Raw genomic sequence first — 26,199 nt, 5'->3', positions numbered from 1 at the left:
CTGTAGTCCTTTCAGTTTTGGTTGTCAAAAACTCTTGCATGCCTTCAAAGAGAACATGTACACACAGTTTTTAGAAACGTTATGATTTTGTAATTGAACAATAGCATTATTGTTATATGTTTAAAGAAATGCATTTTGAAACCTGTTTTATAATGGCACTGTAAATGTAAATGAATGGTCAAAGCACTTAAAAGGGATTCCATTTTAATTGAATACCGTGTTATGTAAAAGCTAACCCAGAAGTTAACCCAGGCATTTACTAATACTTGGATATCTTGGCTTACTCATGAATTGTTGTATACATAAGTATAGAGTAACATTAATTTAAAAAAAGAGCAATAACGCTTTCTTTACTCTTGCTGAGTGTTCCATCAAAATTGCACACAAAAAAAGAGACATGATGTGTCCTTTAGGATTTAATGGACAGATATTGAGGTTACAGAGACAAAATGTTTGTCATATCTGCTGATTAAACTGCTATTCAACATTCATTCCACAGTTGCAAGCAAAAGTACCTCTTAATCATTGCTAATGACTGGTATTCAGTAGTTCAATAGACAGAAAAACACTCTTGTTGTGACGAAAATGGCTGGACCTGTGAACTTCTATTCATGTGCACATGCAGACATCATTTTGTTGAAGTATGTTGATGCGAACACAAAACAGCGGCAAAGAATTTTTATTTTTCTCCAAAGGGCATCTGATTAACATGAGCTCTTATTGGTCCTGATTTATTATGCTGTCCCTTATAGCTTCTCTTCAATAGACGCTGGGCTGACAGTTATTCATATGTGATTTGAATTCGGGATTTATTTCTATACTGTTTTTATATGTACAATATCCCATGTTGTTGTATTTCAACATAGTGTGGAAATCAGTGCAGCTCATATTCATCTGTTTGCTTTTGACTGATCATGATCACTAGTAATGAACCCATGCAGTTGTTCCTCTTCGTCTCTGCCCTCAACAAAGCTCATTTATTTCAGGCATCATTTCTGTTGGGTTGATAAGAGTTCACCCCCCCCCCCCCCCCCCCTTTCCATTTGCAGCAGGAGTGTTTCTTTAAATTTATCATAAAAGGACAGCTCAAAATCTAAGAATGAAAAAAAGAGTCTCTTACACAAGCGAGAAAAAGGTCTGCAACTGAGAAAGTGTACACCAACATCTATGAAACCCCTTTGATGCTATTTGTTATTCTGCACACAAATAGTGGATTGAAACATCCTGATATTCTGTGGCTCATTTCCATCAATGAGCTAAAATAGCTCAGTACACTGAACTGACCAAAAATAAATAACAAATAAAGGTGTAGGAATAATTTTCGTGCAGTGAATTAAATGCGAAACTTTGACAGAAAGAGTAAAGTAGTATATTATCAGGAAACATAATTCAGTAATATATGATTTACTGCTTTGAGAAAAATCTTTTTTTACAGTGTGGTGCAGGTGAAGGATGAAAAAAAAAAAAAAAAATATATATATATATATATATATATATATATATATATATATATATATATATATATATATATCAGTGTTTCAACTAAAAAAAGATGTCAACATCTTGAAATCTTTATCAACTGCTATAACACATTTTGCTTACTGTACCCCAAAACCTTTCAGAAACCAAAACTCGTTAATTAGTCGGGGGGAAAGTGTATATAGAAAATGTATATTGTCATTGCATCATTTGGAATCTGCAGTTTCTACCAGAAAGACTTTAGGAGGCAGACAAAGGTTTGAACATTTATTGTGAATTGTTTGCATGAATGAGAGTTCATTACAGTCCTTTCATGAAGTTTATTGGCGTAAGCCCCGTCTATAGTGCAGAACTCTGGATGAGCTGGCAGATCCTGCCTGAAGATGAAGGCAGGGCGAAGCCAACCCCCTGAGTGGAGACGAGGCCAACCTGGTGGTGGTGGTGATGGGGATGATGGAGGGAAACTTCCGCATCATCACCTGAATACAGCGAAACAGATTGTTTAGATAAGCTTATTTACATGGCTTGCTTGGTCGTTATAGGCTGACGATATCATTATTATGAATGACATGACATCTCAGTCTTCCTGGTAGAACTATCGCTAAAGCTTTGATTTCTATAAAAACAGTCAGTAAGTAGTTTAAGCTAAATTATCAATTTTGTCACTAGCAACTTTTCAGACCCTTTTCAAATTAGCCACTCAACAAATAGTTTTCAAAGACTTGCTGGGGCATCTTAATTTAGCAACGTTTAGCATGGAGGAATTACTGAATTTACTGGATTTTCCATTGAAACCAATTTTCAACATTGGTCTTGAGGTGCATAGCGAAGAACGTACTCACACTATGCTATTTGAACCGTGCCAAGCACCCGTTTCCTGAATCATTTGAGAAGTGTGAGTGCTCTGAATCTGGCTCAGGCGCGGTTCAGTTGGCCAGTCCTGGCCTGGTTGGAAGAGGTGTGCCACGGTTCACGTAGGCTTGTCGCGGTACGCTTGTAGTGTGAGTGCAAAGCCGACTGAGCCTGAAACTGAAGACGAGATGTGACTTTTACGGGATTGTTTGTTTGATATTTATTTATTAATCATTCTTACTGTTCAATACAAACTGCCATAGATTATTAAAGATGTAAACCCCTCACCTAATTCCTGCAGCACGAGGACTTCATGATTTTTTATAAGCGTCAAAAGTGGCTGATCTGTTCGGCAAAATATTTGACTGCGTTTCACTGCATATCAAACGACTAAAACGAAATACTGTGACTAAAGAAATCTCCACTGTGCTGAGCGAGAGTGCTTCTTACTGAACAGCACATCATCGATGACGTAAGCGTGCACAGGTGCGAATGTAATGTGAGTGGGGGCCGTCGGGGGAGATGGGAGGGGGGGACAAGCATGTAAGTACGCCCTAAGAATGCAAATGCTCATTAGCCGATCCAAAATTTCATTTTTTAACAATTTAGTTCAGTTCATGTTTATTTCTGTAGTGCGTTTTCAATGTAGATTGTGTAAAAGCTGCTAGAAGTTCTAATAAAAAAAATTTAACTGTGTCAGTCCAGTTTTCAGAGTTTAAGTTCAGTTTAGTGTAATTTAATTTCACTGCTGGAAGTGCAAATACTGAAGAGCAAATCCATCTATGCGCAGCTCTACAAGTCCCAAACCAAGAAAGGAACAAAAGGTGGCGAGGAACAAATTTCAACAATTTACGAAAGTGAAAGGGAAAACACTAACACTATTTTAACACTTTTATATGAAACAACAATTTTGGTAGTTTGTGTTATTTTGCAGCCACAAAACTATAAACGTTATGGAGTGACTTCAGTATTTGATAAAAATGAAGACTTAATCTTTGTTTGCATTCCAATTCTGAAATCTACAAAGCAAGAGGCTAACCTCCAATTTGTTACCAATATTTTTCTGTTATCAGTATCTGATCCATTTTTTAATACAATTTAACATAAGAAACAACATTTGTGGGATATTAATATCAGATTAGCACAATCGCCTCACAGCAAAAAGGTCGCTGGTTCGAGCCTCGACTGGGTCAGTTAGCGTTTCTCTGTGAAGTTTATATGTTCTCCTCTTGTTCGCGCATAGGTTTCCTCCGGGTGCTCCGGTTTCACCCACAGGTCTAAAGACATGCGCTATAGGTGAATTGTGTATGAGTGTGAATGAGTGTGCATGGATGTTTCTGAGTGATGGGTTGTAGCTGGAAGGGCATCCGCTGCTTAAAACATATGCTGGATAAGTTGGCAGTTCATTCCGCTGTGGCGACCCCAGATTAATAAAGGGACTATAAGAGAAAAGAAAATGAATGAATGAATCATATCAGATTTAAGTGTCATGGTGGCGCAGTGGGTAGCCCGATCGCATCACAGGTTTTCCCCCACAAGTTCAAAGACATGCGGTACAGGTGAATTGAACAAAACTAAATTGGCCATAGTGTATGTAATTGAATGCAGGGGTGTGTGGGTGTTTCCCAGTGCTGGGTTGTGGCTGGAAGGGCATCCGTTGTGTAAAAGATATGCTGGATAAGTTGGCGGTTCATTGGTGACCCTAGATTAATAAAAGGACTAAGCTGAAAAGAAAATGAATAAATGAATTCATATCGGATTTTGCTGCTTATGTCATTATGTTGGCTTGAGAGCACTAGAACTTTTTAAGTTGTCAATTCTTTCCTTGTATGGTTGTTTCCTTGGTTACCAGCCCAGCCAGGCCAAGTTTTTGTTTCATCTTTTACTCCTCTGTGTTATTTTTTTTTTATTAAATTTTATGTTATTAAATAAATATCCCATTTTCATTCTGCAATTGACTCCTTGTTTTTTCCCCTCAACAACCCTGACATCTAGAGCTTTCAAGTAATTCAGAGCCTTGAGACTTGTCTGACTTGGCTGGCTCTATGTCTATTCCTACTGCAACTTTAAAAAAAAAAAAAAACATTCAAACTTACAAAAATTCCTTGTCTTCAAACTTTACTATTTAGTTTGATATTGATTTTAAAAATTTGAATTTTTGCAATTAATTAATTTCCCCATTTATGTATTTAGATCTTGGATGCATAAAATGTCAAAGGCATCAAAACTACTGTTTCAAGAGTTCACACTTAGCTGATGGTTGATAATACAAGATTGTTTGGCATGCTGTCCCGGGAGAAAGACCTGATCTTATGAGATCCTTGAGCCCTGGGCTCTCTCCCGTTTGCTAGGCGAGAGGTAAGTTTCAGCTAAGGAAGATCTTGATGAACTCCCCTGACCTATTTCTGGCTAATGACAGATATAGGATGGCTAAGGAGAGATGTACGGTTTGCTAAGAGCTTGGCTATGGTATCGATTTGGTATGTTCAATTTACTTAGGTTGCATGTTTTTTCGACTGTGGGAGGAAACCGGAGAACCCAGAACAAAACCCGCACGGTAAGAACGAACGAACTCCACACAAAAATGCCATCTGGTTTAGTGGGGACTTTAACCAGAGACATTCTTGCTGTGAGGCACCAGTGCTAATCACTGGGCCGCCGTGTCGCTCATCTGGAAAGGAGGGAGAGTAGGGGTGGGTAGGGGGGATTTTTTAAGATGAAGATACTGAGATAATAAAACTCTGGTTATTTATCGTGAGTTAGGATTCATCTGATTGGTGAATTATTTGTGAGCTAATGCGGGACCAGTCATGAACAATCATAAGCACTTGATCCTCTCGAAATTAGTTTATAAATAACCTTCACAGTCACAGGCCGAACATACTATCATTGAAAGTGACCTTGTTATGAGACATTTACGTTTCCTTACTTTCAATAAGAAAAATAATCTTCGCTTTTTAAAGCTTGACTTTAACAGCATGGGGCATTTACACTAAAATGAGACACATGATCTGCTTTGGAAAAGCAATCAGTGGACCAGTGACAAACAGTGCAGTCGAGATGTTCAATCTGCACTCTCTCATTATAGGTTTTTTCTCAATTGTTGCAAACACTATTCTGTGAATCACAGCTTGCTGGATATCTTGTAGCTGATTTTACCCCGAAGCAATAGTGAAATAATTGCAAGGAGCTTCTTGTAGCTTCGCTGTGACTGTTTTCTCCAGATGGGTCACTCACATACTCGGGACCGAATCCACCGCTTTTCTGTTAACAGCCCACATACTTAATCATCATGAACACCGCACCCCATTTAAAAACACAAGGCAGCTGTGCTGGCTCTGTTCACCTGTAACACTGTAAGAAAAATGTCTATCTGCTGTAATGAGGTGGTTAAGCCTGTTTTGTTTGTCATGAAACTATTACTGGAAAGTCCTGGCCGCCCATCCGAAATCCCATTCAAGGATGTTTCAGAATGCAAATCATGTTCCCAGTTGAAATTCTTCACTCCTCACTGCATGAGAGTTTTTCTTTTTCCGTTTGTGATGGGAAAAAAGTAATTTTCGTATGTCCTTCATTTTAATGCGCAATCAAAATCTTATTCTCTTCCACATTGTGATGTCTTATCTGTAGCCATTTTCTCAGAGAAACTATCCAAAACATGTGAAAAGCTTTCAAGTGTTGGGATTTAAGATTAATGCTGGACTTGTGAGCCACGTTTAATTAAATCTTGACATACAGCTCGGCACCAAGACGTTTTCTTAATTAATCTAGCACACACACACACACACACACACACACACACAAGAACAAAACATCGGATTCTCTTGATAGCATCGTCCCCTAGCTGACACTGAGAACACATGGGGCTGAGTGCACCATTTGTTCAGTTCTGAAGGCTGTATGATCTGTATGACACACGACAGCATTTCCGGATGAGCTGGAAAGAACGTCAGGTTCGCATCATTCAACCTTTTATTAATCTGCTGTTGCTCCGGGGTGCTGATTTTGGACATATGTTCCTTTTAGCCAAGCGATGTTAAAATGATCATACATTATGTGCTTTCAGATGCACCCTAATTTTGTGACTCTCGCTCACATATGCTTCATAGGCTTCGACACTCATTAAGTCCTATTTGCTAAAGCTGGAAAGCTTTTTCCTCTCTGGGTTTTAGCTGTGGAGATGTGCCTGGAATGAATAAAGCACATTTAGGACATTGATTTGGTTACACTGTTGTTTGCGCTTCAATTTCCCTCACTTAACCCTGGGAGATATTTCATTTAAATTGTCTCTTGTCCCCCATCCAGCTATGTAATGTTTTAAACTGATTATATAGGATGTGACTCAGTGGCAGTCTCTAGGACAAATGTAATCTTTTTGGTTGGATGGAATTCAGTGCGAACTTACATAATCGCACAGCTTGTATTCAATTGCATGAGAAAAGAGCAGAATTAAATTGCGGTAAAGGGAAATGAATCAGAAATTTTTTATCACACCCTTAAGATTTGTAAAATAACCATGCATTCAGTAACAGTTGTCTATTATTAAAAACCTTTAATGTGACCAGTAGTTTGCTTCAAGTATTAAAGCATAGTATTTAGTGGTTCTGGAATGTTTTTGTTGTTGTTGTTGAGAGGGCGTCTTGTCTGTCAAGTCTTAGCTGGAACAGTTGGCACTTCTGTGTGGAGTTTGTATGTTCTCCCCGTGTTGGCATGGGTTTCCTACAGGTGCTCTGGTTTCTTCCACAGTCCAAATAGGTGAATTAGATTAAATTAATTAGCTGTATTATATGAGTGTCTGTGAATGTGAGTGTATAAGCGTTTCCCAGTTCTGGGTTATGGCTGCACTGTAAAAAAATAAAATAACCAACGTTAAATTACAGAAATTTATCGTAAAATAAGAGCTGTTAAATTACAGAAATGTATCATTAAATAAGAGCCGTTAAATTACACAAATTTCCTTACATTTTAATTTCCAGTAAATTTCTGTAATTTAATGTCTGTTATTTTACAGTAAATTTCTGTAATTTAACGGCCATTATTTTACCTTTTTTCAGCACCTGAGCTGGCGGAAACAAAAAAAAACCCAACGTAAAATAACTGTTTTTTTTCACAGTGTGAAAGGGCATCTGCTGCGTAAAAAAACATATGCCAGAGTAGTTGGTGGTTCATTTCGCTGTGGTGACCCCTGTTAAATCAGGAACTAAGCCAAAGGAAAATTAATAAACGTTTTTAAGTAAGGAAACATTTTTTATTTAATGGTCTCGGAATCTGGAAATAAAGTTTGAATTAATTGTTTGGTCTTTCAATTTTAGTTTTCTTCAATGTACAAAAGCAATGATTCCAGTTTTTAAAGAGACATGGCATAGGGGGATGAGATTTCTCACAGTGAGATAACTAACTGAAATCAATAGGGTATAGTGATTGGATGGTCATTGTGTTCTTTAAAGTATACTATATACCATGATTGGCTACCAATAATTTGGCTATTTTTCCTTGACAGAAGACTGACACACTCTCAGAAATAGAGGTAAAAAACTGCCTCTGCATGGGCCATACTTTTTAAAGTACTTTTGAATATAAAGGTAAGAATTGAGAATCTAAAGCAGGGGTCGAGAACCCTTTTTTCAGCAAGAAGCCATTTCTGATTTTCTTTTTTTATATATAATTACTATAAATATTCATTAATTAATTTTCTTTTGGATAATCAAATATGGAGCATCACATGTTGAGCAAGTCCATGAATAAAGAAAAAAACAAGGATTTTTTTTTTTCGCGATCACCACTCATGAATGTTGTTTAAATTTACATGCACAAGGTTACCATAGAAATGTAAATTTCTTGCTCTTTATAGGTGTGGCAATTGAAGTATATCCACAGCTTCACACATGTGCATTGGTTAAAATGTCCTTTTATTGTAAACTGAGGTCTTATTAATTTTGCTGTAAAACAAAATACAATTAAAAGGGAACTGTATTTGTATTTTCAATAGGAAAACTGATTTCTAGTGACTGTTATAATTTTTTAAATATTATTGCAGGGAGACAGCTGGAGAGCCGCATATTTTTGGTCAAAGAGCCACATAAGGCTCAAGAGCCTTTGTTTCCCTACCACTGATCTAAAGGATGCATAATGGTATCTTTAACGTAAATATTACTTAAAGCATCCATAGTGTACCTAAAAATACAAAAAGTGCATTTTTTGACCTCAGTAACAGCTTTTGTACCTTTTATTTCTGAGTACACTATTATTACTGAGTGTGTGTGAAACAGCATGTTTTGACAGGATTATGCACCAGTTACTTTCTTATCAACACTTCATGTTTCTGAAAACATCTTGCAAAGTTTAGTGTGCTTTATGCAGATGATTGGACTTTACAAACCACCTTTAAGTGACACACTCCTTGATTTGCATCAAACACTTGATCAACTCATTTTTCTGAAAACATCTTACAATGTTCAGAGTGCTTCACAGAGGTGAGTGGGCTTTACAAACCACTTGTAATTGACAAGCTCTCTCCTCACTGTATGCACCAAACACTTTATCAACTCTTCATGTTTCTGAAAACATCTTGCAGTAATTTGCTTTACGCAGGTAAGTGGGCTTTACAAACCACTTCTTTTTCTTATTTTCTTCTTCATATCTACCCCCATTAGATACACCCGTTAAGGACCTCAAACTTCGTTTAAACATTGTGCAATTCTGAGTGTGCTCTAAACGGATAAATGGGGTTGACAAACCACCTATTGGACAGATTCTCTCCTCTTTCAAAAATAAATAAAAATAATAGCAAATATAAAATATGAATAAAAAAATAAATATATATATTTTTAAAACTAAGACTTGTAGACTTGGTAACTGACTTGTCGTAACATTTATACACAGCTACTCTCTGATTAATTGAGGTGCTTTTTATGCTCACTTGTAAGTCACTTTTAATAAAAGAGTCTGCTAAATGAATAAATAAATGTAAATTACCTGACTTTGAAAAAACTTGGGGCTGTATATGTATGTGACCATTGACCATAGACTGTTAAAGATATGGATGTAGTATTCGTGACATCACCTATAGGTTTCTGAACACTGCAAAAGAAGCTACAAGTAGGCGCGGCCAACTGTCGGAGAGTGAGCGGAGCTACAGACACCTGCTAGCATTTAGCTTAGACAAACTTTACTTTAGGGTAATCTTTTGGGACAATGCTTAATACTTTATTACCTGTGACTTGTCTGTGTTCTCACCACATGTGCTTGGTTGTACACTATATCAATAAAGTGTTTCGACTTTTAAAAACACTGTTGTAACACATTAAGCCACTATACATTGTACTTAGGGCGTTTTTCAACAGGAGGAAAACGTCCAAACAATTCAAATATAGTCTGTGTTAGCAAATGCAAGACTATTGATGAAACCCCGGCATAACACTGTATGACAACGTTTCAGATAACTGTTCCAGAGCCTAAAGCTAATCGATCTGTCAGATTCTGGAGTGCATTACAGGTCCAAAGAAAAATAGAAATGATAAATGATCTTCAATAAAACAAATACATTTATAGAGATGGTATATAAGTATATTACTTCACTCACCAGAGAAATGGAGGCAACTTGAATGGTTTGTGAGCACAATTAAGTGCACACAGCATGCCATATCATTTAATAATTGTAGGAAATAATCCCAAAAGGCAATTGTCTATGTAAAGCCACATAAAACAAAGCAAAAATACAATGTATATCTGAATCAAAATCAGTTTTATTGCCAAGTGTGCTTCACACACAAGGAATTTGTTTTGGCTACAGAAGCTTCCAGTGTAGCTCAGCGGCTAATTAGCCAGAATCAGCTGAGGTGGCGAGTCAGCGAGCAGCGAGACCTAGCTGTCACTCAAATGGCCACACCCTTAATTATGCAGACTTAATAAACCTTAATAAAAATGAAACGGATAAGTAAAAGATTAACCCCTTTCACAGTTGTCAAGAAGGGTAATCATAGCTATATGCACCAATGCCATATTTTGTACCAGGATGTAAACATGTTTTTATCAGCTGTAAAAATTTACCATTGCAGTCAGAAACCACCTGGATTTCCAAGAGCCAGCCCCCTAAAGCGAGTCGATGAATCGCTGTTTTAGTTACTTACACATTGGCTTCTTGAGGGAGAGTGGGAGGTAGTCGTTTGCTATAGACACTACCACTGTCTTTTGCTATCTAAGCAAAGAGCTAGTCTAAGACATCTGTTTTGCACATTATTTTATTTTATTTATTAATTGAAGGTTCTGTCCATACAGTACTTATTTGTGTTATACTGCATGTATAATCCCTGTTTTGTGACTGCTGTCCAATAAGTAAAATGCAGCTGTTTTAAGCACATGTGATGAAGGACTGATCTTAATTCGGATCTTGTTTTGTTCTTTGCTTAAAGAGTCAAGAAACACCTTCAATACATTTTTTGAGCTGTTGACTTTCATTTATGTGTCCCACGCTGTGTACCACACTATTAGGACACATATATTTTACAAAAAAAAGTGTATATTGGTTGTTTTTACATTATTTTGAGCAAATTCGTTCTTCCGGTTTGAAACAAATTTTTGAAGCTGTTTCACGGCGATTAGATACTTGCGTGTATTCCAGCGTGTAGACTGGCTGTCTGTACTTGCGAGTGCATTGTGACGTCTCTTAGTGTACTGTATTCATTCATGAGTAAGACTTGGTTCAAACCAATCAGCGCGCTCTATTCTGTATGCAGTGCAACTTTATTAATTTGCATGGTAGCTTCGAAGACTGTTTGTACCTGTATAGTGTTCAGACGGCACATGTGTTGCCAAAACAAGTGGGAGACAAAGAATTGTTTGGAGATACAGGTCGTCAGTGTTGCTTTAATAACTTTCTGCAAGGAAAGTTTTGTTTTCATATTCCCGCTATGAGAGCAGCTGGACTCACGTGTGGATTACAATGCACATGATGTGCGAGAAAAATACCTGTCTAAGGAACTTTGTTTACCCGAGAGCTTCTCTCATCTGGAAATGGTGAAATCCGGATTTGCCACTGGTCTCCCTTTAAAAAAGACACGGCTCCAGTTGGTGTTGATTGTCCTGTCTCTACAGATTTAGTAAGTGAGCGACTAGTGGTCTTTGTTTTTTTTACTCAGATGGCAAAGTTAGTTCATATCGTCAGCAGTATTCTTTCAGTGTTTAAAGACAGTCCTTAGTCAAAATGATTTCTAATTTACTAAAGTTTACACTAAGTTAATATCACTACAATATTATAGACTGAAAGATCTGCTGTAAATCCTGCTCTCCGAGTGTATACATGTAAACACCATAGTCAAACTATTACAGTCGTGTAGGATTTTTGCTGTATTTAGTGACAGGAATAACACACACGGCTTTATGATGCTACCTACCGAGTGCATCTAAGTTACAGAGAAATGCAGATTTTTTTTTTCTCTCATTCGTTGAGCGGTATCAAACATTGCATTAAAAATACATGCTTACAGCAGTTCCTCCAATCAAATATCTTGTTTGTCACAAGGGGCATGAATGAAATTCCTGAATGAAAGTGCCAACCAAACTGCAGTTATAGTCCACCATTTAGTAATTGGTCAAATAATTTGAATACTGATGCCCATGTAAACAGTCACAGTCTTTCTCCCCTGCGTCTTAGTGTTTGTTTTGCCTCTGTCAAAATCAGCATGTGCCCAAACCGAATTTCAAATTTTTATGCAGATTTTTATGCATCTTCCCTCTTTCCCTCCTCCGACACTCCCCCTAACACAGAGCTAGACACGCCCACTTTCCTGACTTTTACCAAACTAGAGGTGTGAAAACATCCTGCTGAAACAGGGGGTTTTGTAGCCCTTTAAAAGTAACGTGGACGTGGACTTGATTTTCAGGGATTTACTGAGATGATGTCCACACTAGACTAACAGTTTCCATATTTTGTGATTCACAAGTGTTTTCCATTTATTTATGATTGTAAATTGCATTATGAAACTTTGATCTCGTCTCTGTTGACTTTTGATGTTAGAAGTCTACAGTTTAACAAAGTGCCTTTTATTGACATTTTAGCAGTTTGAAATAATATAATGTTTTAGAAATAATAGACAAGTCTATAAAATAAGAGAAAATGAACTGGCAGATTTTTACAAGGTTTTTGTACTGTAATATACAACATTAACCCAGACAATATATCACTTCAAACTATTAAAAACTTTAATAAAAGCCAACCTTTCAAGGTTAAAAGTTGTTGGAAAAAAAGATTAAAGTCCCATAGTGTGATTCAAAAGCATAAATAAATGGAGGAAAATAAAAACATGATTCACAAAAAAAAACGGAAAACTGCTAATTTACAGATACTTTTTACTGTGTTTTGTTTAGATAACAATATGTGCTGTAAACATGTGCAGCATTCTTTCATGTCAAAGAAAAACACAACAGAAAGCCTATTCATAGATGAGCGAGTACTATACATAAGTCAGTCTACAGCAGGGGTGCTCAACCCTGTTCCTGGAAATCTACCTTCCTGGAGAGTTTAGCTCCAACCCTGATCAAACGCAACTAAATAGGATCTGAATGAGCACTTGGTAATTAAAGACAAGTGTTTGATCAAGGTTGCAGGTGAGCTCTGATCTCCAGGAACAGAGTTGAGCACCCCTGGTCTACAGGTTTTTATAAACTTAAAAAAATTGAATGTTGCTTTTTTTTATTGTTTTGCTACAAACTGTTTGCATGTTGGCAATAAAAAAGCAAATACAAGAAAACTTTTACATACAGCTTTTTTTTATGTAGTTGAGGTATTTATTTTATTTTTAGTTTATACTTTATTTCCATCATAGACATCCAGTTAACATTAATTAACAGTGACAACAAAAGAGGCCTTTTTATTAAGCCAATCATAAACTGCTTTCATCATTAGTCGTGTTTAAGTTTCCTGAACAATCTTTGGAGGGCTGAGTTTTGGAGAGAAAGAGAGGGTATGTCTAACTGAGAACGAGGATCTGGTGAAATTAAAATAGAAAGTAGCTGTAATCTCTTTACACCACCTTTAATAACTCATTTAATTGCTCAAATTAACAGCAAACCCACTTTCGCTTCATTAAAAACAGCAGGGCTGTGGCTCAATGATATGCAACATTTTCATAACAAAATTTGCGAACTGCATGAATGGGGCTGGCCTCAAATTACTTCAAAGTGTGTAATCAAAAGTCAGTGTGAAACAGTAGTCATATTTCAGCATATGAAATGTTTATTACAATATTGAATTTTGGCTCACCTGTGTAGACTGATGGATGGATGGACTTCAGTAGAAAAAAAGAACAAGCCTGACTTTGCCACAAGGATAGAAAGCTAATGAAAGCCTGGCCACAGATTTGAGTGTTTTCTAAAGTGATGAATTTCTCGGGTACAGGCAGGTGAAGAGAGGAAATTGGTGTGAAGCACAGCACCTCCACCAGTGCCGGAAATCAGACTCCTGCGGTGAATATGTAGTGACCATTTGCAGAACCGAGACGCTTATCAACGTGACACATACACAACTGTCTCCCACATATTTTACCTGTTTACCTGCCGTCTCGCATGAATTCACAGTTTAGAGGGCACGGAGAATATATCAGCAATGTCTGACATCGCACCGTCCTTTCTGTCAGAAATGACACAGTATTTGCACTTCCAGTTAAGCTCCATTAAGCAGACTGAGTGGAGTCTCAACGGTATCCGAGAGAATGTTCTCCTGAGGTTTAGAGTGAATGACAACGCGAGCCTTCAATGGATTAAAAACCTTGAGATCAGATTTTCCCTATTATTGGGGATTTACTGCCATCCTCTGGTTGTGAGATGAACTAAAATGTTAAACATTTTTTTGCAGTTTAATGTTTAATTTTTTTTCAGAGGGTCATCATGAAGCTTGAGAGGTTCATCAGCCTGCTGGTCATTCTGGACATCTACCCTTCAGTGACAGGCAGTGCGCTTCATGTAAGTGTGACCATTTTACACATTTTACAACTATTCCAGCATATGCCCTTCCAGTACAGAGAAATACCCATACACTGTACACTCATTCACAACACACACACACACACACTACAACTTTTAATTCAAATTAGTTTATTCAATTCACTTATAGCACATGTATTTTCACTGTGGGGGAAACCGGAGCACCCGGAGGAAACCCACGCGAACACGGGGAGAACATGCAAACTCCACACAGAAATGCCAACTGGCCGAGCCAGGACTCGAACCAGCGACCTTCTTGCTGTGAGGCTACAGTGCTAACCACTGAGCCACCGTGCCGCCCCAATGTACAGTTGAAGTCAGAATTATTAAACCCCCTGAATTATTAGCCCCCTTGTATATTTTTTCCCCAATTTTTGTTTAATGGAGAGAAGATTTTTCCAACACATTTATAAACATAATAGTTTTAATAACTCATTTCTAAAAACTGATTTATTTTATCTTATACAATTATATTTGACTAGATATTTTTCAAGACACCTCAATACAGCTTGAAGTGACATTTAAAGACTTAACTAGATTAATTAGGTTAACTTAGGCTCTGTCAAAAATAGCTTAAAGGGGCTTATAATTTTGACCTTAAAATGTTTTTTTTTAAAATGAAAACTGCTTTTATTCTAGCCAAAATAAAACAAATAAGACTTTTCCCTGAAGAAAAAAATATTATCACACATATACCGTGAAAAATTCCCTTGCTCTGTTAAACATAATTTGGGAAATAATTCAAAAAGAAAAGAAAAAATCAAAGGGGGGCTAATAATTCTGACTTTAATTGTACATACAATACAACAGAAAACATTACATTACAGTGGACATAAAACATTTAGTTTCCTTATACAAAATAATAACAAAAACATCTTATCAAAAACTGCTTAACACAACATAACACAACACAACACAACACAACACAACATAACATAACATAACATAACATAACAAAACATAACATAACATAACATAACATAACATAACATAACTAACATATGTGACAAAGAAAAATATTTTTTTGTGAATTTAACTTTTAAACTGGCAGCCTAAAGATTTTTATGAGCTTGATTTGGCACTGGGTTGCTATCATGGTGCCATACAATTTTTTTATTTTTTTTATTTTTATTTTCTTCTTTGTTGTCTTCTTTTGCACAACTGTCAGTAGTAAAATAAATAATATAACATGCATGAAAAAAAAGAAAGAGCAATGAAAAAAGGTATTCTATTGGTAAGTGCAATTTCTTTTTGTGAATTGAACTGTAAAACTTTAACAAATAGCCTGTAGATTTCCATGACCTTCACTTTGCAATGGGTTGCTGTCATGGCCACCATACAGTTTTTTTTTTTCTTTTTGAATTGCACTTGCTATCATTAGTAGTTCAACAAAATAATCAGATATATGATCAAATAAAGTTGTACAAATAAAGTTTTTTGTTTTAACTAATATCATAAGTCATACTAAAATATAATATAATAAATAAAGAAAAAAGTAACAAGTAAAAAGAAAGGAATATAAAAGAATTGGGGATCCCATGACAGCCGATGGACCAGCCGGTCCTCGGGTGCAGGTCTGTCCATGTCTTCAGTCTGAAACAAAAACAAAATTGAGGTAAGAACATCTAAAAAAAAAAAGAGGCAATATATGTAAATGAAAAAAATTAAATTTACCAACATACGTAAAAAGATTGCATAGGAAAGCAGATATCAAAAATCTTCGGAATGTAAATAATACCTTAAACCAGTCTTGGAGACTGAGTTTCTCAAGTTCAATTCGCTGCTGTGGTTCGATCTGGAGACAGCAGCGGATGAAATCACAGCAATCTGTGCAGAAAGAAGAGACAGAGCTTGTATTTACTATACAATTCTAGTTTGTATTAATCAGATTGACAATTTTTCTTTACCCAAGTAGAGATTTTACCTTTTGTCAAGTGATCTTTGGTCCAGATGTTACGTCTGATCATTTGCAGGTCTTGTTGATTTGGAAAATTCCCACACATCATCACATAAAGGAGTACTCCGAGAGACCACACTGTCGTTGGTTCACCGTGGTACTCGCCAGTCATCTGAAACTCAGGCGGGACATAGTGATCTGTGCCTGAATGAGAGAGATTTTAACCATTAGTCAATTTTTAATCAAATAATTGTTCGATTTACAACAGATAAAGCAGATGTTTGTCAGTTTTTGGGAATAGTTCACCCAAAAACTAAAACTGTCATCATTTACTCACTCTTGACTAGTTCCAAACCTCCCGAGTTTCTTCTGTGAGCACAATAGAAGATATTTTAAAGAAAGTAGAAAACCTGTAACCACTGACTTCCATAGTACTGTATTTGTTTTTCCGACTAACTGGCTACAGGTTTCCAGCTTTCCTCAAAATATCTTGTATTGTGTTCAAAAGCAGAAAAAACTCATAAAAGATTAAAATCACTCGAAGACGAGTGATTAGTGGATTTCCTTCTATGATGCTACGTAAGAGCTTGACCCACTCAAGGTCCTCACTACAGTTTGAGACACGCTTCACAGTTTTAAGGGATCATACATACCAGCAAGACATCTGTAAGGTGCATCGGTGAGGATTTCCCCGCATCCAAAGTCGATCAATTTGATTTCGAGGGTGTCCGGGTTGATCAGGAGGTTCTCCATCTTAATATCGTGGTGAAACACTTTGCGTCGGCAGCACATTTACGCTGCCACTGTTGCCTGCCGCATGATTCTCCAAGTGGTGCTCGCTGCAATGATCGACTCTTGGCGCAGGAGATAGGTGGCCAGCTCTTCAGAGGGCATGGGCCGCTCAAGGACCATGATGTACTCGTCCTCATTCACGCGCCAGTCCAAAAGCTTAATTATTTCAGGGATTGAGGGTTCTTGGTTTGCAAGAACAGAAAGAGCAACCTCCATTGGAAGTGATTCCGAGTAGCCGCCCTGGAAGAAATATATTTTTTATGATGATTGGATGGATATCATGTACAAAAATGTTGACAATAACTATTTGTCTAGGGATTTAGAGATACTCAGTATCTGAAGTGAAACAGTCAATAAGAGTAGAAAAGCACAGCCTACTTACAATGTTGATGAACTTGACGTTCTCGGTGTGGGCAAATTTAATTGCCACCTGTTGAGCAAAACAAAGAAGGATGTGTTATGGAATTATACACAATCATTGCGTTCAGAGTTTACATTTTTCCAACACTATCTCACAGCAACTTTTTGATTTAGTGGTTAATTCGTATGAATTTGTACAATCTCATTGGTGTAATTTGCTCATCCAGGTTGACCATGCATTCTTTTAAAAACCTTACTATTACGTACAAATTAATTCGAATTAGGAATTTGTACCTATTACCACTAACTGGCAAAATAGTTCAGTTTTCTCATGAGATCAGGCTGATATTTCAGTTGTTACCACTGAACAGACATATCGAGCTCCAAGAATATAAATGCAAAGAAGCAGTTTAATTAAGCACAAAAATGATAATCACATATATATTCATTATTTTTATCTGATACTCTGATTTAAAGCAGTAATCTAAATATTATTTCATGAAAATGTATACCTGAAGGCCATCTTCCAGTCGGGTTGCTGCTTGAACAAGCCCAAAGCCTCCTCTACCCAGCAGAACACCAAGTTCATAAGTGGATGAATTGATGACTTTCAAAAGATAAGTCAAAGTCAAAGTCAGCTTTATTGTCAATTCAGCCACATGTACAAGACATATAGACAATCGAAATTGCGTTACTCTCAGACCCAAGGTGCTTAACATTAAGATAAAATATATATATAAAAAATAGTAAATGTTTAAGAAAAGAAAATGTACAGTATATACATTGCACATAAATGTGGTCTAAAAAATATACATAGGTAATAAAATTGTAAACAATACAGTGACATTAAGGGCATATAGCAAATGAGTGCAAAGTAAACCAGAGTTGTGCAGATAAAGAACAGTATAGTGCAAAAAGAACTTGTAAACATGATAATTGTGATAAAGTGACAGTGTCATATTGGGAGGTAGTATGTTGTGTCTGCAAAAAGTGAGATGAGTATGAGTGTGTGTGTGTGTGTGTGTGTGTGTGTGTGTGTGTGTGTGTGTGTGTGTGTGTGTGTGTGTGTGTGTGTGTGTGAGTGTGAGTGTGTGTGTATGTGTGTCAGAGTTCAGAGGTGCGAGGGGAGGAGGTGCGTGGGGAGGGAGCGGGGAGCAGAGCTGGGAGAGAGTTCAGCTTCCTGACAGCCTGATGTATGAAGCTGTCTTTCAGTCTGTTGGTCCTGGCCTGGAGACTGCGCAGTCTCCTTCCTGATGGCAGCAGACTGAAGAAGCTGTGCATTGGGTGGGTGGCATCTGCTGTTATGCAGAGGGCTTTACAGGTAAGACGTGTGCTGTAAATGTCCTGAAGGGAGGGGAGAGAGACACCAATGATCTTCTCAGCTGTTCTCACTATGTGTTGAAGTGTTTTCCTGCAGGATGCATTGCAGGTTCCACACAGTGATGCAGCTGGTCAGGATGCTCTCAATAGTGCCTCTGTAGAAGGTGTACATGATTGGGGCTGGTGCTCTTGCTCTTTTGAGTTTGCGAAGGAAGTAGAGGCGCTGCTGTGATTTTTTGGCTAGTGCAGTGGAGTTTTTAGTCCAGGAGAGATCCTCCTGGATAAATCAAAGATGCTAATATAAAATGTCAATCAGTAGAGAGTTTATTTAATCGAAGGCTATTGTCTGATTCACACATAACAGGACTATTTAAATGAAATGTAGTAGTTTGTTTCGCTGATCTTCTCTTCTTTGGTCTGAAACAGAAACAGAAATCGTGTTATTGTCATCACACAAACTGCATAAAAAACAAATATAGGCAACATGCCTAAAGTAAAGAAACTGGACATTAAAGAACAGGTCAAATAATTTCAGCAAAGATATATACACTAGATATCGCATACAGACCCTGAGCATGCATCAATACCGCCGCCACATTTGTACAGTGCTCTCAAGGACAAAAGTCAACCGCACTAGTCAAGATTAAAGCCAATGTGAAGATGCTGGACTTTAGCACTGTGTACGGGTGTAGTAACGAGCAAACAAGGAAAACAAATCACAAAGGCAGAACATTTCATAGGTAAGATTAAATTTTTTACGTTTTTGTATTTTACGAACTTTTGTGCTAAACCAGTAGCATTATTGATTATAATACAGTCTCTTACTGCACTGACCATAAAGCAAAGTAGCACTAACTCACACTAAATTCTATGCTTATGCTAGTTTTGTTGAATAAAATAAGCAAACAATGCAAAATAAATATGACCACAAGAGGCTGCGGTGCTAAAAACTTGTATTATTGTCGGCTAAGTGAACGAGTCGTTCATAACGGGGGATTCATTCACAAAAGAATAGCTCCCTCCAATAGAATAAGAAGTGAAAGCAGGCGAGGGGGTGTGTTTCAGGACTCGGATTAGATCAAATTTAACAGGGAGGGAGGATAATACATTTCCATGCACACAAACATGTTCTTTGTCAGGAATGCCCGTGCGGTCACTTATCCATCGATGTAGAAAAGTGATGTAAAATTTCCGGAATTTGAAAAAATTTGCAAAGGCCTACTAACCACTGGGAAAACTCCCGATCATAGATATATGTGTATATATCTATATACCTCCACTGCAACTTGGTCCCATATTCATTTTAAAGGAGCGCTGCCCTGTACTAAAATAGCGGCTCTATTGATGCATTCCTTCCAATAAACATTGATAGCATAGGCGACATCTAATGTAAATATCTATGTCATTTCAGAAGCTTTTATCATACAGCAACTTATTCTCAGTGCAGTGTATTAGTACTGACTGTACAGCTTTCCATAAACCTGTAAATCTAATGCCTATTACCTACTAGCTAATCAAATCAAATCAAAAATAAGTCATTAACATGTATTTACCTTAAGCCAGGCATGGAGGTTGAGGCGCTCCAGTTCAATCCGCTCTCTGGGGTCTGTCTTGAGACAGCAGCGCATAAAATCGCAGCATTCTGTACAGAAAGAAAAGAGAGACATATGATTATTACATTGAAATTTGTTGACACTTAAACGATCTAGATCTGGGATGTGCAACTTTGCTCTTGAAGGGCCGCTATCCTGCAGAGTTTAGCTCCAACACTCGTCGAACACACGTTTCTATAGCTTTCCAGTGATCTTAAAAGCATTGATTTGATGATTCAGGTTTGTTTGATTAGTAATGGAGCAAAAGTCTGGCCATCCAGGATGAAAGTTGCCCTTCCCTGATCAAGACGATCATCCTTTTTAAGCCACAAGTTAATTTGTTGTTCTGTCTAAAGGCAGACATACATGGTGCAAGATTGTATATTATGAAGGTCAGAAGATTATATATAGTGTCAAAAACATGGACATAGGTAGACATTGCTTTCAGAGTTAATCTCTCTCTCATTCTCCCTCTCTCTCATATATTAGCTTTTGATAAAAATCTATCGGGAAACCAGTATACCTGATTTGTGAATTATAAAGTGAAATATACAGTTAAAGTCATAATTATTAGCCCCCTTTGAATTTTTTTAAAAATATTTCCCAAATAATGTTTAACAGAGCAAGGAAATTTTCACAGTATGTCTGATAATATTTTTTCTTCTGGAGAAAGTTTTATTTGTTTTATTTCGGCTGGAATAAAAGCAGTCTTAAATTTTTAAACACCATTTTAAGGACAAAATTATTAGCCCCTTAAAGATATTTTTTCCCAATAATCTACAGAACAAACTATCATTATACAATAACTTGTCTAATTACCCTAACCTGCCTAGTTACACTAATTCACCTAGTTAAGCCTTTAAATGTCACTCTAAGCTGTATAGAAGTGTCTTAACAATATCTAGTAAAATGTTATTTACTGTCATCATGGCTAAGATAAAATAAATCAGTTATTTTTTATATAAATTAGTTATTTTTCAGTTAGAGATGAGTTATTAAAAATATGCAATGCAGCAAAGACCATACGAGCATCAATGATTTCCACTTCTCCTGATGGGAAAATCGCATACAAGTTCGTACAACAGCAATATTTCATGCACCTGCCTTGAGACTAAAAAATTACAACTGTTCTTTGCTGAAATGAAGATCTCACCTTCTGACAGGCCTTCTATGTCTTTTGTCATGATCCTGTTCAGTTCACGTAATGTTGGAAATTTCCAGAAAAGCATTACAAACAAGACTAGCCCGAGAGACCACACTGTCGCTGGTTCTCCGTGGTATTTGCCAGTCATCTGAAACTCAGGAGGGCAAAACTCTTCGGTGCCTGGAGGAAAGAGATTTTGTTCAAATCAACATGCCATTTTTTAATTGAATATCCATTATTACTATGCAAGAATTCATTTGATTGAGAGCTTGACCCACTCATAGTCAAGTATGAAAAGCCCTCAACTCATCACCACAGCTTTCATACATACCACAATAGGCTGTGTAAGCCTCATCTTGGAGGATTTCTCCGCACCCGAAGTCAATCAATTTGACCTCAAGGGTGTCCGGGTTGATCAGGAGGTTCTCCAGCTTAATATCTCGGTGTAACACTTTTCTTTGGCAGCATGTTTGAGCTGCGAATACCGCCTGTTTCATGATAAACCGAATGGCATCTTCTTTAATGGGGCCAACATAGCTTTTTATAAACGCGCTCAGGGGCTGACAGGGTATGGGCCGTTCCAGAACCATGAGGTAGAAGCCCTGTTCCACCTGCCAGTCCAGAAGCTCAAGAATTTCAGGAACCCTTGGGCCTTGATTGACAAGGATTTGAAGAGCAATTTCTATTGGAAGTGGTTGAGCAAAACCATCCTAGAAAGAAAGAAAGTTTGGAATGACATGAGGGTAAGTAATTAATAACATAATTTAATTTATGGGTGAACTAATCCTTTAATGTTAGCATGACGTGTTTGAAATGTAAAATTGTGAGACTGAGAAGAAACAAAAAGCACAGTCTTCTTACAATGCTGATGAACTTCGTGCAGAACATGGGACAGTGTTTCACTGCCACCTGATCAACAAAACAAAAGAATGGATGTTTTAGAATTAAGAACAAAGGAAATGATGAGATAAGACTAATAGGACAAAATGAATGGCTAGATTATTATTGCAATTCAGATTCATACCTGAAGTCCATCATCCAAACGAGTCGCTGCATAGACAGTTCCAAAACCACCTTCACCGAGCTCCTCACCAATTTCATATTTGCGTGAATTAATCACTGTTAAAAGAGAAATCAGATTTGTTGAAAAAAAAATTGACTACACTTACTATTATAGCTGAATGTTAGTTATCAAAAACATTTAAACAATATGTATATTTAAGTATTCGCACCTAACCATTTTGGTGCAGGACTTTAAGTTCAGTCAATGTGTACAAAATATGGACAAAAAGACAGATCAAATCAGGGAAAAAGTGACACTGCTGGATGTTAATTCTCAGCAGCGCCCCCACACATCTCTGTGCATGAATGAACAAGAGTGAGTACAACACCTTAATAAATATTCAATGTTCCCAGAATTTTAAACAATAATTTTAGGTTCTTGCGTTTTCTAAATAAAGGTGAAAAAAAGGATTTTATTTACACTTAAAAATATAACTGTTGTTTTTTTCTGTCAAATAAAATTTGGCAGATTTTTTAGTTTTCCATGCAGCAAAGGTTTTAATAATAGTAGTTGTCAGATTTGTTTTAATGACTGAAAAATTCATATATATGTTCAAATATATGTTTATATTAATTAATGTAGAATTCCCTTTTTCTCACTTTTTATTTACTTGATTATTTTTAGATTATTAGAGCTCTAACTTTTATGATAATATATATTATAACTGATATTAGTAATAAAAAATTACAAACATTTTTAACTTTACGTTTTTTTCTTCCACACTGTAATGGAATTGAACAGAACCATATATAGTTACACCCTATAAACTGAGATAAACTGTGAATGTTCATTGAATTAATGAATGAGTGTCAAAGTTGCAAACTGACCGAAAAAGTTTTTCTTCTTCTCAAAAACACGTTCACACAAGTCAGCTAACGAAGGCACTGCAGCTTGAAGGACATCATCCTCACTAGAGTCGGACGTAGCACAGGCTGTAGGGACGTTGTCAATACTTTGAGCTGCAGCATGGTCTGAGATTTGAAGGGTTGGTGCAGTGCTGGGAGAATGGAGGACTTCACTGTGGTCATCAACATGTACTGGACAGCCACTAGTGTTTGGTTCCTCCGCTGACAGGTGTTCAGTCCTGCCATTAATATCTCGACCTAAAAAAGAAAAAACATGTAATGGATGTCAATGGTTACAGGCTTTCAACATTCTTTAATATATCTTCTTTTCTGTTCAACAGAAAAAAAACATGTACTGGTTTGGAACAAGTCGAGGGTGAATAAATGATGGCAGAATATTATTTGTTTGGTGGACTATCTCTTTAAAATGCATAACCTTGAGTTTTTAATAATACATAAGTAAATGTTGTAGTTTGATTAATGCTGTGCAAGTATTTTTAATTCTTATTTCATAAATACAATAACTAAAATTAACGGATGGAACAGTTTTAAACTATTTATCGTCCTATTAAGCTGGATTCTAATCTCTGCATGTTCAGGGTGAAGTTAGCAAACTGACCAGTTATAGTTTTCTCCATATCCTGCTGCTGGCATGACTGTGGCTCAGTGTCCTGAAGAACACGTGCACACAAGTCCGCTAGCAAAGGCACTGCAGCTTGAAAGACATCATCCTCACTACAGTCGGACATGGCACAGACTGTAGGGACGTCATCAATATTTTGAGCTGCAGCATGGTCTGGAGTTTGAAGGGTCGGTGCGGTGCTGGGAGAAAGGAGGACCTCACTGTGGCCATCAACATGGACTGGACAGCCACTGGTGTTTGGTTCCTCCGATGACAGGTATTCAGTCCTGCCATCAATTTCTCGACCTAAAAAAGAGCAAAAAGTATGTAATAACTAAGGATTTTTTTATTCACATTTGATAAACGAAATATTAACACTGAAAAAGTGACACTGCTCGATGTAAATGCTCAGTAGTGTTCTGAATACTGAAACATTGACAAACACATTTATGTAAATGAATGAAATGAATAAATATTCAGAGTGTTCCTTAATTTTGTACAATCCTTTTTAGCTAACTGTATTTTCTAATTGTTTATCTTGCTCTTATTTTGATTAAGGGGTAAGAAATGTAAGAATTTTCTATTGTTTACAACAAATGCAGTACACATATTTTTTTATTCTTAATTCAAGTTAGCAAAAAAATTAATATCATTAATAATGGAACATTATTGTAAAGTGTTGCCATTTCCCTTATTATTTTAACCAGGCAGGCATTTATTTAAAATGCTTTAAACTGTTAATGTTCACAACTGACAAAACAAGGAAGCCATTCTAAGTTTTGCCAATTTTCTCACAAAACATACTGAAATTTAACTAAACCACTTATTATTACACCCCTATTAAACTGCCGTCTAATGATTGAATTGCTTAATGGTGAGTGAGTTAACAAACTGACCAGTTATAGTTTTCTCCATATCCTGCTGCTGGCATGACTGTGGCTCAGTGTCCTGAAGAACACGTGCACACAAGTCCGCTAGCAAAGGTACTGCAGCTTGAAGGACATCATCCTCACTACAGTCGGACATGGCACAGACTGTAGGGACGTCATCAATATTTTGAGCTGCAGCATGGTCTGGAGTTTGAAGGGTTGGTGCAGTGCTGGGAGAAAGGAGGACCTCACTGTGGCCATCAACATGGACTGGACAGCCACTGGTCTTTGGTTCCTCTGATGACAGGTGTTCGGTCCTGCCATCAATTTCTCGACCTAAAAAGAGAAAAAATATGCAATTACAAATTTTTTTTAATTCAAATTTTATAAATGAAATATTATTTAGCCATATCAATGGATACTATAAATTATGAAGTGACTATTTGGGGTTTAGTTTTGTGGTTTCAACATGTATGTGCTTGTTATGCTCTTTGTGTTTTGACCTTACCTCCTACCTTAGTTAAAGCAATGAATTGCAGTTGCATGACAAAGTGAGCGTTTATGCAATGTAAAAAACTGAATGATGATGAGTTTATTTGTTTATTTTGATTTTGTAACACATTATATATTATACTGTAATGCATTACAGATTTTCTCAGTCACTTTGGTATATTTATTAAATCAGAATTGAAATTCTCAAAGCCGCTTGTTTCGTATTGCCTCTATACAGATTGTTACAGATTAAATTAGATACTGCTCATTCGTTTAGTTTATGAGATAAATAAAACTAAAATCTCCTGCATGGGTTGTGATGAAAACTGCCCAGAGATACAAAAAATTGTATAGGCCTACAGGCAAACTTGATCTTTAAATAAGTTTATCCAACAGACGTGCTGGTTCGGAAATATGGAGAATACAGTAACTGAAGAAATATACTAAATCAACTGTAGATACACAATCGACTGTATGTTACAGACTTCATAAAACTGATTGATAAAACTAGGCTAATTAAAGATCATATTAAAATTAATAATAAAGCACTTAAACGACAACGAGTGTAGGGCCCTAAATACAGACTTTGGTGTTCTTATGTGATTTACCATCACTGGTCATCGTGGATGGAGTGTTTTTCTCCACGAGTTCTTCCCCATCTGAGCGGGTTTTGTTGACGGTCCTTTCTCGCAGGACTAAAGCAATTACTCCGAGTAATGTAAACATTTTAAAAGAGTAAATAGTCTAAAAAACGAGAACTTTGAAAAACCGATCTATCAAAGAGATAGTCTTCGTGTATTTGCAGACTACCAGATCTTGAGTAATGACGCAAATTCAGCAACACGTCAACTTTAGAACGTGATGGAACGTCAATTGACATTTTTTAAATTCCA

At 36.8% G+C, this 26,199-nt stretch overlaps 1 protein-coding gene and 1 long non-coding RNA gene across 2 annotated transcripts; both read right to left on the bottom strand.

Annotated features, from left to right (window-relative positions):
- Positions 1-1,733: 1,733 nt before the first annotated feature.
- LOC137487474 (uncharacterized) lies at positions 1,734-14,041 on the bottom strand. The gene is made up of 2 exons (XR_011006074.1): positions 13,592-14,041; positions 1,734-1,958 (listed from the first exon to the last, which is right to left on the bottom strand). It is a non-coding gene; the product is annotated as an uncharacterized lncRNA (long non-coding RNA).
- Positions 14,042-17,982: 3,941 nt separating this feature from the next.
- Positions 17,983-26,199, bottom strand: LOC137487973 (uncharacterized). The gene is made up of 10 exons (XM_068214247.2): positions 25,915-26,199; positions 24,842-25,150; positions 23,943-24,251; positions 23,306-23,581; positions 22,440-22,534; positions 22,277-22,324; positions 21,747-22,125; positions 21,425-21,595; positions 20,233-20,321; positions 17,983-19,096 (listed from the first exon to the last, which is right to left on the bottom strand). The coding sequence occupies exons 1-10, from the start codon at positions 26,030-26,032 to the stop codon at positions 19,046-19,048; spliced, it is 1,845 nt and encodes a 614-aa protein (XP_068070348.2). The 5' UTR covers positions 26,033-26,199; the 3' UTR covers positions 17,983-19,045.

The sequence above is a fragment of the Danio rerio genome, chromosome 2 (assembly GCF_049306965.1).
Source record: "Danio rerio strain Tuebingen ecotype United States chromosome 2, GRCz12tu, whole genome shotgun sequence".
Taxonomy (NCBI): domain Eukaryota; kingdom Metazoa; phylum Chordata; class Actinopteri; order Cypriniformes; family Danionidae; genus Danio; species Danio rerio.
The sequence above is the reverse complement of the archived record's forward strand: the minus strand, read 5'-3'. Positions and strand labels throughout refer to the sequence as shown.